General features: G+C 36.8%; 1 protein-coding gene across 1 annotated transcript in view; it reads right to left on the bottom strand.

Moving 5' to 3' along the window:
• fcho1 (FCH and mu domain containing endocytic adaptor 1) overlaps positions 1 to 12520 on the bottom strand; it is a 78995-nt gene that overhangs the window by 31182 nt on the left and 35293 nt on the right. Inside the window, exons 3-7 of the mRNA XM_036140946.1 lie at positions 11077 to 11168; positions 3960 to 4034; positions 3468 to 3609; positions 3114 to 3266; positions 1584 to 1688 (exon numbers count right to left, since the gene is read on the bottom strand). Of these exons, the coding sequence (XP_035996839.1) occupies positions 1584 to 1688; positions 3114 to 3266; positions 3468 to 3609; positions 3960 to 4034; positions 11077 to 11168 (567 nt within the window). The remainder of the gene's footprint in view (positions 1 to 1583; positions 1689 to 3113; positions 3267 to 3467; positions 3610 to 3959; positions 4035 to 11076; positions 11169 to 12520) is intronic.

The raw sequence follows: 12520 nt of genomic DNA, 5'->3' as shown, positions 1-12520 counted from the left end.
GTTTCAGGGAACCTATTTTTTTTTTCTTTTTTTGTGCCATTTTATGGATCATCCACTTACAGAGACCGCAGAAAAAGGAGTTGCATGATTTGTTTTCAGTCCCGTTAACTTCTGTGATGATTGAGGCTTCAACAAGTTAACCAATAATGAGGTAATGATTTGTCACTAGGCAGTAATGTACAAAAGTATTCACACTTTATGAACACTGTAACTTCAGGTATTCAATATATGGCTTTCCAAAGGTTTTGATAACATAATAATAATAATAAAAAAAAATCTATTTGTATTTAGACCCACTAATTTAATATTCAGTAGCTCCACTGGAGTTACAGCTATAATCTTTGGAGGTTTTCTCTTCAGATTTACAGATCTAAAGACCAACATTCTTATTTGCAAAATAGCTCAGGGTTAGTGGGACTAGATAGAGAGCATCAGTGAACATCCCTTTTCACAGATTGTAAATTGGATCTGTGTCTGGCCTTTGACTAGGCCATTCTAACGGATGAACATACATCGATCTGAACCAATCCATTGGAGCTCTTGCTGTACGTTGCCGTTCTGCTGGAACCAGAACCTCCATCCCAGTCTCAAGTCTTTTATATTCTGTGACCAGTTTGGTTCATGATTGCCCTGTATTTAGCTTGGCTGATTTCCCTCATCAGCTGTGACCAGCTGCCGGATCCCTGCTGAAGAAAAGCCCTCCCACAGCATGATGGGTCAGCACGGCTCGACTCTAGTCACTAATTAGGTGATTCTCTGCGGCACTGGATTTTATTTAGGAGGAACATAGTAAATAGGCACTGAATGCAAATGTACATCTACTTTTCAGTGAAGAGTTTTTAAAACCAGCATTATCCATGTCCTTCTATTTTATAGTGATGCACTAACTTGGGTGTCCTTGTGGCTTTAATGTTACAAAATATGAAAAGATTCAAGGGGCAAGAACCCTTTTCTAAGGCAATGGGAGTTCCACCTTAATATTTGACCACAAAACACGCAGGAAAAAGGCTTAACAAATAAAGCAATTAATTTCTCTCAGTTTAAACCAGCTGAGCTCATTAAAAAGTGCAAAATTTTTTTAGTCTAACAAAAAATTTTTTTTTTCTTTAAATGTGGTATACCTGGATGAAAAAAGGTGCCCTGCCAGGTAAACCTCACAAACCCCAACAATTATAGCCAGACCGTCCCCCTCAGACCCATTACATTAACTAATTGGTCACCAGGACGCCATTCATTATTTCAAATGTAAAACACAGAGGTGCTCGTTGGGATTTGTTAAATATTCCCATGGAAACAGCAGCTGTAACCATGGAAGCACGGAGGCAGTGATTAAAATGTAATGAGAGGTTTAAAGCTTGTGTGTGTGTGTGTGTGTGTGCGTGGAGGTGGGTGTTTAGGAGCCGCGGGTCGAGATGGGCTGAGGTTTCCTTTATTAGGGCCAGCGTGATGTTAGATGATACATGAATGGATGGGGCTGCCACACGGAGGGTGAGTCAGAGGGGCATGAAGCCAATGAGAAGGAGGAATGCATGAACAGCTTCATCACAGGGTGGGCGAGAAGTAACGCCGGAGTCGAAGCTGACCTGGGCGGACTCGCTCATCTTCTGCTCAAACTCTCCTCCCACACGGTTGTACTTCTCGATGCACAGCGCGAAGGACTCTGCCGCTTTCTTAGACTTCAGCTCCGCCTAGCGAGGAAAAGGAGGAAAATTACAGCCCTCAACCCGCTGACTCACAGAGCAGACATTAAATTCAACAGCGCAGCTATCTAGAGGCAATATCAGAACCATAATTACAGATACTCAGCGTTCAGCAATGTAATCTGTGATTATTGAGCTGCGACACTTTCAATGTCTGCAAATATAACAGTGGATTGTTGCTCCTGTGAGACAAGGGAGATAATTGTGCATTGTAGTCGCACAACAGTCAACAATAACGTGACATAATCAAACATCACTGACGGATCTGAGGGCAAGGCCAAAAGAAAAAGTTACTACCAGCTAATGCAGTGACAATATTTGTCCTTTTCAAGATGGCATATTTTCTATTTTTTATTGATTTACAGCAAAGATGATGTTTACTGAAGAAAAAAAAAAGAATAGTAAAAATTATCAGCAGATTAATGCATTTTTTATGTTTCTTGCTGCAGGTCATTTAGAGGTGTCATTATTTTGATTCCCAGGTGATCCATAAAACAAGGTAATGGTTAAAAAAAACTACTTTTTATGCAATTATTTTGGATTATTCCTCTTTGTAAGTTTGCTCTTATTTAGTAATATCTCCAAACTGATCCTATCTTAAGCCTCCTGTTGCTTTGGGCAGTTTCTAATAGTTACCACGGCCTTGGCTGGTATCAACAGATCTCTGATCATTTCATCCAGGAGGAGTGAATGCTGCAAGTTAAGGACTCGATGCAATCTGATGCGTTTCCTTAGACGGAAAAATTTTAACCAGTCTGTTTCTATGACTCGAATTAATTGAAGTACCTTGAGATGACGTGTGTTATTAATTCCCCCCGTGTAAGTAAACTGAAATGAACCCCCATAACTGCGTAATAGCATACATTTGAATAAATAATTTGTGAGGTATTTAAAGAAAGGATACATTTCAAGGCAACTCACTGTTCCCCAAGTTCAATAAATACTTACATTTTTCCAAACTCAATAAGTTATCATATTAAATACAACTGATTTCAATACTAACCAAAATAAATGGGATTATTACTTTTTCCCAGGCCCAGAAAATAAATAATACAAATTCCATCCTTTTCCAGGTGACACAGGAATCCTCATTAGAAAATGTTAAACCAGTCTTTTTCATTTTCAAGCTTAACCATTTTCCTATAGCACGTAATAATGCAGACATGGTAAAACCTCATTAGCAGTCTATTCACATCCAGCCATTCATCTGATTGTTGATACTCATTCACCAAATGAGCTCAATGTTAAATATCTGTCATCTTTAGGACAAAAACAAAGCCAACATAATTTAATTATCTCAATTTATTTCATAGATTTTTTTAAAATCATTATTATTTTACTCACTTAAGTGGCAAATGGCTATGAATAAAGTTTTTTTTTTTTTTTTATAAAGTTTTAAAAGTGGCAGCCAACCTTCTCCAGCTCTTTCTGTGGCGCTCCCTCCTTCCTGAGTCGGTCCAGCTCCAAACACCTGGTGTGGTAACCTTCCTTTGACTTCTGAAGCTGGCCGTTCTGAGCCTGCAGCGCCTGCACTGCTTCCACTGTTCCACCCATCTCCTCTTTTGTCTGGTTGATACACAGTTTACATTGACATCTTTTACAAGTCACCTGTGCATTTGATGCTTTTGAGGGGAAAAGGAAATAACTGAACTTTCATGACGTGCGTTAGAGAAATGAAGGCGTCATTACAGGGAGCGATGTTAAACGTATTAAATAGACTACAAAGAAAAAGGTTGTAAAAGTGATGTTTTTGGTCCAAACATTTACCTTACGATGAATTTTGACCTGCTCGTCGCCATACTTGTTAATGTCCCGGATCAGATCGTTCATCTTCTTCATCAGCTCCAGGTGGCAGAGAGCCAGCTTGTCAGACGATACCCTAAAAACATCCCACATGGGCGCAAAAGTCCTAAAGAAGACACAGATCATCAATCATGCTTTAAAAACTACAAAAAGGTTCATTTATGGATTCAATACACAAAAAAAATATTATTATTGTCTGGATCTTTAAATAACTTGGGAGTTATAAAGAAAAACGTTCGATTCGTCATCTTATTATCACATAGATTAAGATATAGAAGACAAATATCACACAAGGCGTTAATCTAATCCTAAACATGGACATTTGGCGACGCAGATGGTACTCCTACATACGACACATGCAACCATATGACAGTCACATTGATAATTACAACAACAACCCCAGGGGGAAAAGGAAGGCCTGATGGCAGCACTGGACGTTAACATGCTTGCACTCACCCCAGCTGACTTCCATTGCTCGCTATCTTTGCTAGTTTGCTCATTGATTTGGAGTAAGTCTCCTCAATGGCAGCCCTGAAAAACAGACAAATACAATATTTTAAAACACAAGCAGGATTAAGGAGAAGCCAAGACATAAAAGAAAACAGGAATTTACTAAACATTTACAGTGCTGTAAAATAGATATAGATTTGCGTCCTTAAAAAATGAACACATTTCAAAAACAGATAACTACAACATGAATACATTTAAAATGCAGTTTTCCAAAATGATTTCATTTATTAATCAAATATGGCTCCTATCTTTCCACAGAGTTAAAATCAGCGCCCTATGGAAACCGCGTCACTCAGTCAAATCATCCCCCCGAAATGTTTGTGATGTATGTGATGGATGGTTGTGCTGGAACTGTAACTTCCCTCTGGGATTATTAAAGTATTTTTTATTCTGATTCTGATAAAAGGAAAAAATATCCTAACCAAACTTGCCCCATGTAAAAAAATAAATAAATAAAATCAAATTAATTGAGTACCGACAATATTTGAACAGCTGAGCTCATCTTCCCCAGCCACATCCTCGTCTGATTATTTTCAGACATTCAGGATCAAGAAATAAATTAAATGGAACCGATTTTACAACATGAAGCAGGCAAAAGACCTCAGAGGACAACACATCCCCATCTAAATAACTTCAAGAGCAGAAGAGAAACAGAAGCTTTGACATCTATCAGTCTGGAAATATTTACAAAGCTATTTCAAAGACTCTGGTAAACCACAGAGAGAGCTATTATACACAATTTGACAGCTTATCCAAGAGGTCATGAAAAGACCCAGAACAACATAAAACCAATGCAGACGTCACGTGCCACATTTAAGGTCAGCGTTCAACAATTATAAAGAGACCGTGCAAAAACAACGTCCATGGGAAAACACAGAGGCCTGTCTCATATTCACCAGAAAACATCTTGATCCCCAACAACTTTACAACAAATTTCTGTGCACTGTTGAGATAAAAGGGGAGCTTTTTGGAAGCTGTACATCATAGATCTGACATTAAACTATCAGCTTTTTATAAAAGAAACATCATGCCCACGGTAAAACAGCTTCGCTGTCTCAGGATTAATTGATGGAATCATGAATTCTCCTTCTAACAAAGTCTCAAGGGAGAACGTCCGGCCATCGGTTTGTATGAGCTATGAAAACAAAATAAATAAACAGGCTGGTCATGCTCGGCAATTCTCCAGAAATTAAATAAATAAATAAATAAATAAATACAAAACAAAAAAATAACACTGAACTAGCATCCCACCACAGCAATATTAAAAGACTGATTGCCAGATAAAGCAAAGACTGTAAGGTGAGATATTAAAACTATATATACAAATAATGGCTGCAGGTTGATGAAGTGAATCCATATTTTTCATTAAATTGTCACTTTAACAAGAAAAGGATTAGTGTCTGAATCCCCTAATAATCATTAGTTTAATATACATAATATATATAGCAATAACAATTCCTTACTGCTCGATGGCTCCTACCAGTTGCCTGGCATGTTCTGTTCTCTAGCTTTGATTTAATATGGCCCAGACGCCAGTCATCCACTAACCAAATAATGTCTTTAAGAAAACGATTTAGAAAATCTTTAGAAAAAGAGTGTTGGATAAATATGGAAAGAAATCCCATCTTTTAAAGGGGTGACTTTTATGCAGCTGCTCATAAAACTCTGATAACAATCTGTAGATGCTGAACAAAAAGAAAAAGGGAAGCACTCAACAGCGTCCTCCAGGAAACAGAACGAAATAAACAAATCATTCTTTTTTTTTTTTTTTACACCTGTCAGAAATACGAAGGTTGCTGAAGTTGGTAAAGACAGGGCTTATAAGATTTGAAGATACAAAAACAGAACCAATAATAATTTCTCCTCTATATCAAACTAATTTTTCATAAGCAAAAAGCAGATATATTCACAACACACATAATTACAAGTTCACATTTAGTACATTTTTGAGAAGTATTGCATTTTGTTTTTACCAAAATTAGGTAAAACCAAGAGTAGAGTGGTCAGTGAGACTAGACTATATAAATTTAGTCCATTTTCTATTTATATTTGACTTGATAACAGCCCCGAACAGAGAGGCAGTAACATTGAGTTCTGTTTTTATATGCTAAATTCAAAGCATGTGATGAAATGATTGCATCCTTTATGACTGAACATCACTTGATATAGCTCAGCTTGATTTGACTCCAATATCAATATGTACTTTCGAATTAATGGTCAAAGTCATTCAATCAACAAAACCAATCAAATATTATATTTATGTTCAATTTATTGAACACTGATATATTAACAGGAAAATAAAGTGCATTTTGTTCAATGCATTTAAGGGACGAAGGCACTTATAATATCCTGTCGGCCATTCTGCAAAATAGCTCACTTGCACTTCTTCGCTGTAAACCGTAATGGCGCGCTGTAATAGCGACCCCTAGTATATCGATATTGAAAGCCAGAATATCAATATTAAAGCGTTTTTAAAAACATCAATATTAATCTTTGTATCGATTTTATAGCCTTAGACTGTTACTTTAACTAGCCTTTAGATTGCCAGCGGACTGCCAAATTTTCCAAATCCAGCTTACTGCACAACCGAGGCTAAACGCTCAAAATGGATGAAAGATGCTGTTTTAGTAATGCTATATGAGCAAACCATGCTTATATAAGATACTAAAACATTTCAAAATTTCCTCTCCAAGAAATTTTTGGATAATTTAACTGTTTCAACTTGTAAAACCCTATTTGACGCTTGCTGCTTTCAGATCAGTCCATGATTTGCAGGTATGCATTACGCCTCTCTATCAATTAAAACATCTTAACATGGAATGAGGGTTAAAATTGACTTAAATATTACAAGTTTGATCCACTGGCATAAGAAAAAATAATACCTCCTATTAATGATAAGAGGGACTGTGGAACAAGTGTCATGCAGTACAAAGCAAAGACAGTAGCAGCACCAGTCCAGAACAGAGACATCCCGTCATCCTCCAGTGTCCATCTAATCTGGGAAATGCTGTATGTTGATCAGCAGAATTTGTGAGGAAAGTGTGCCACGACATTGTATTTAAAGCACACTGCATAATAATAATTATCTTCTTTATTTGTCATTGCAACGTACGTTCCAATGAAATGTGTCCTTTGCATTTAACCCATTCCTTAGGGAGCAGTGCGCTACCACTGTGCGACACCCAGGGAGCATTAAGGGGCTTAGGGTGTTGCAGAATAGCAATCTGTGGTAGTCGAACCCAGAACTTCCAGGACAAAAACACGATGCTCTAACCGCTAAGCCTTCATGCATTTGGACAGCATGCATGAAGATCACAACACAGAGTTCAGCCCGGGGGAAATATTGCATGTTAAATCCCCTGCAGGTCAATAGCATGACTTGCAAGCCACGCCCCCTTTGCTTCCACAAATGAGGCAACCTAAGATGAAAGCTCACATGACCCGTGATCTCAGTGGATCAGGTTTTCCGATGTGAGAGGACAAAGTTATCTGTAATGCTGGGTTTGTGGTTCCATGTTTATTGCCCGACTACTACGTGAAATAGGCTGTTAACAGATCTCTCTCTCTGGTCCTTTTAGAGTGTGACACAGCCTCCTAATACTAACAAGGGAAATGTACTCAAAGCATGAAAGCTTTGAAAGTATATTTTTATAGTTTTCAAATAAATATCAGAATCAAACAAAATCAGTGTATGCAGATACATTTCTGATTGGTGCCTTTTTATTAAAACAAAAAGCTACACTGCTTCAATTAGCTGAGAAAAGAAATGTCAAATAACTTCTCCCTTCCTTGCATCCCAGCTCCCACAGCAAATCTAATTACCTTGAATTACGAAACAAATTGGAGGCATTTCAGAAACGATTTCTATAGCAGAAGCTTTAAGGAAGCCCAGAGGGGAAGCAAACGTTGGGGGAAATTGTTCAGAACAGCTGCCCTTCCTTGATCTGGCTGGGTCGCACTCTGGTACCAGAGAGCTTCTGTTTCATTTCCTGACTGCTGATTCGTTGTCTGCTGCTGTCGAACAGATAAGTGGATTTCCCCTGTGAGGAATGTGTACAAGTGTTCTAAATCAATGTCAGGATTATATCAGTAGCATAACGGTTTCCTCTGGGTGTATGCTGACTTTCAGGACTGACAGCCCTATGCCAGTGGGATCCTCCTCTCAATGTAGTTTCATCAGAACCTATTCCTCTGTGAAGCCATTTTTTTTTAAACTGACTGCAGCAAAGACTGTCAAGCTCACTGATATTTTTGCAAATTACATACATTGACCATACATGATCAAAGACAATATTGCATTATCAATATCAAATAATCAAACAATATCAAAGTCAATATCATAACTGCTAATAGCTTTCAGTTAAAAAAAGAAACCTCGACTGATATCTTGTTTTCAGATGGAGAAAATGCTAGGGAATGAGAAAAATGTGCATCTTTCAGTTACTTTTGACCCTAAATATCCACAAACACTTAAGTAAATAAAGATAAAACCAGATACATAGGCAAAAATACGCCAGTTTATTGATTTAAGATTGAAGCAACTTATGTATCAAGACGTAAAAACATGTGAAAAGTTCATGTGAAGTGAAAATTCGAGTCAGCTGATTTTAATAAACAAAAGGTCAGTCAGGGGAACTTCATTCTATTAAGAGAAACCCAAACCTTATCAAACGCTACAGTTTCCAACATTAGTGGATTGTTTTTAAAACAAAAGGTAGTGGAAAAGTTGTCCTTGTAAGACAGAGGCAGTTAAAAAACAAAATTTTAACCACTTTGGGTTAATTTTTGTAGGTAATTAAGTTCCAAAATATTCTCCAACTGACTGATTTAAAATAATAAAATAAAAAAAAATCACTTAAAAACAAACTGTGTAGTAGTTTGCAAAGTAAGAAAGAAATAGCCTCTGAGCAGAATAAAAGCTTTTCTGTACACAAGCACTTTATGTCTGTTTTGGACTGAATGAACCCAAAATTTTGCTGCAGAAAATAATCTGTAAACTTTCAACATATTAAAACAAATAGAGATCAGACATCAAACTATGGCCGCAGCGTTTAGAACAAAACCAGACAAATTAAACTGAAACTTTAACTCACATGAAGCCTTTCAAACAGCTCAAATGTCAGCTCACTAAAGTCCTTTAGAATTTGAAGGTCTTTTAACTGAATAATGGTTAATTCAATATGTTGCTATACAATAACAAGGAATTAAGTCTCATAACAGAACAGGGAGTGGTGCTCTGGTGGAGAAAAAAAACAACAGAAATGAACTGTTTTCTCTTAAAAAAAAAAGCTACTTGCTGTTGGGTTGTCCTAAAAGTTTACATGTTGCTCTTTTAATGACAGCAGTAAATGTTTGAGAAGATGAGAAATACAATTTTCTCTATAGTCACTAAAAAGTAAAACCAGACCTACATCAGCTCTTGCTGGACAAACCAGTACATTTGTGTCTGATTTGTCCAAAATCCACAGGTCCAATTATTTATTTGGAGGACAATTAGTCTCTTGGAAAAATTATTTGAAAAATTTGTAATTAAATGAGATGACAACACCTCTGCTCTGAATGCCGGAGACTTTAAAAGGTGCATAGCCATGTTATTTGATTTTTTTCAAATAACATGTCAGTAGCTCACTCTGGTTGCACAAAAGGTTTTTATGAAAGATCACGTCCTGCTGGCGTATTATTTATTATTTTGGTGTTTTATGCTTTGTTTTTCTTCAATTTGTTAGTAAATAAAGCCTTTTGTGTTTATTTACCATTTTTGACTGATGTGAGTAAATGTTCTGATACGAGGCTCTTAAAGTTGCTGTTAGATAATTTTATTTAATTAATAAAGGTTGGTCTTCAATCAGGCTGAGCTGTCGCTTTACTGCAAGGGTCAGGCTCGATCTGGCATCATTTAATTTTTAATTAACCAAACCGGCATTATGATAATCAGGATACTATCGCTAGATGGCCTGTTTGTATCTAGTCATAGCGCCTGGTGCGCAGATATAAAACAGGTTGGAAGCTTGGTTTATGACCTAATTTTATCATGATAAATGTCATGATTCATGATCAAATGGTTCTTGTTGGCTATATACCTTTAATCTTTAAACTGAGTTACTTTCATGTGCAACAATTTAAATATGCACATAAGCTATTGATTGATTAAAAATGGCAAAATTGTTCTGTTTATCCAAAGGGCCAAGTATATTTTAATTCAAAACCCGTTGGGTTTTCCTTTTTGAACTGAAGCTTGAGTTGATGTTTCTAGTTAAATTAATTTCTTGAAATAGAAAGAAGCACAGAGCTAAGTCAGTGCGCTGCAAACTGGGGCTCCAGGGCCAAATGTGGCTTTAAAAAAAAACAAAAAAAAACTGAACAGTGCTTTTAAATATTAGGAAAAGAGAACGGAGTGGTTTTAGAGAGTTAGTGGCTTGGCAAGTCTGCACAGAATATCTTGAACATAAGGGCACTAACGGTGCAAGGCTTTTTGAAATAATTTGATGTTATTTAGGCAAAAAAAGTTGACCCCTGATATGTGTGGTGAATAGAGAAGGAAAACACAATTGATTTCATAATATTTTACTGTGTAATTTATAATTAAAAGTTGAGAAGATGTAAGGTTGCTCTTCAATTTACTCAAAACTTCCACTACTTTACTATGACAAAGTTAAGGTTGAACAGGAAGTGTCAGATGGGTTGATGTAGCTGCAGTTGCTGATAAATATTTATGTACTGCAAGGAGCTTCGCCACGTGAAGTAATTAGGTTACTCTGAATATCTGATGTACTCCAGCAGCGAAGAATAGTGGTGAAAATGAGTCAGGGAGTTGATTTGAACCACTCAAATACTTGATTACTATGCAATCTGCATGCTACTGACAGGTCTTTAAAAAGGCATATGTTTTTGAACCCATGGGTAAAAAAACCAGCAGATGAAACTAAAAAGTAAATTTCCAAACTTCTGAGCACGTCACCCAACCCTGGCCCAGTCGCTCATCTTTCTCTCCGAGTACAGATTCAGGAATGCCGGATTTCACCCTGCACTCCCATCACCGAGCCACCTCCCACACAAACCTTACCTCTCTCGGATAAACTCGGCGAGCTCTTTGGTCGCCAGCTGGCCATGCTTCATGTTGTGGTAAAGCACGTCAAAGCCGGCGTTCTTCTCCCCCTGCAGAGGCACAAATTAAAAACAGACAGATACCTCCTGTTAGCATCAAGTCAGGTACCAGCAAACTGAAAAGGTCTTAAAGAGAAAGGTGCCAGGTTATGCAAACTATATTTCAGGGTTAAAAGAGCAAATAAGTTGCGGAAACAAGTCGTTCATTTGGTATGCCACGGACAGTTTTAGATAAAACAAATGTTGTAAATTAAATTATTACCGTTTCTTGGCTGTTATAAACTACAAAAAATGTTAGCAATCTAACCCTAACAGCCAAAGGTCTCCCTGTACCAGGTTTGAATAAACATAGTTTTCTTTGCTGAAATCTACAGCCCTTAAAACTTAATAGTACAGGCCCAAAAATATTTTAACAGACAACACAGCCAAAAAGGTTAGGGAACAACTTTATATAGATTAAAGCAATAAGAAATTTCTTTAATTAAAATGTCTTAGTAAATTAATTTCATTCTAAAATTAGCAGATTATTGTATTTTTGTGATCCAAACAGAAATCCTGCAAAATGTACACAACTGGCTCTAATTGATTGTTGGCCGGTCAGTGGGTCTGTTGGCTGTTTATTTAATGTGAAAGCAGATAGCAGGAGATAACTGTGAACTGAACTTATGACAGAAAAGTTGCTATGTTTCATATTTCCATTTATCATGGATGCATTACAAAATGTTGGCAGTCTTTTGAAAATCTCACAGTCAAGATAAGTATCTGCCAACTACAGGAATGCCACACAGGGACAGCTGTAGGTAACGGAAACTGCACAAATCAAGCCAATAATATGCTAAAGAGTTTAAAATGCCTACTTTCCGGTCATCGTGTCTTTGCATTGAAACAGGGCAATCACGTTTAACTGCTGAGCTGTGTAACGCAGACTGCTCTCTCTTCCAATACAAATATATAATCAATGTCTTTTACGAAAAGGCTTTTAAAGGCCTCTGTACTGATGCAATAGAACAGCTGTTATTTATGTTTAATGGATATTTTTTTTTTTGGGGGGGGGGTCATCTTGATACAGTGAACATCTACAGTTTCAGGTGTGCAAGTTAAAGGGAAAAAAAAACGATACGAGCCATAAATTGGAAATATGTCCTTCTTTAAGATAAGTAGAGACAGCTTTGTAAGTTCAGGCTGTTTTTGAGATATTAATGTTTTTAATTGTAAAAATCAAACATCTATCATGGAGACAGCAACATTTTCAGTTTATCCATAAATTAGAAAAATGTATCTATTTTATTTATTGTTCTTAAAGAGCTAATAAAAGCTAATAAAATAAATAAATAAATAATAATAATAATAATCAGAAACCAGCCCAAAAAAACCAAACATAAAATGTGTGAATCATTATTCAC

Source organism: Fundulus heteroclitus, chromosome 9 (genome assembly GCF_011125445.2).
Source record: "Fundulus heteroclitus isolate FHET01 chromosome 9, MU-UCD_Fhet_4.1, whole genome shotgun sequence".
Classification (NCBI taxonomy): Eukaryota; Metazoa; Chordata; class Actinopteri; order Cyprinodontiformes; family Fundulidae; genus Fundulus; species Fundulus heteroclitus.
Note: the sequence above shows the minus strand (reverse complement) of the source record. Positions and strands in the feature narration are given on the sequence as shown.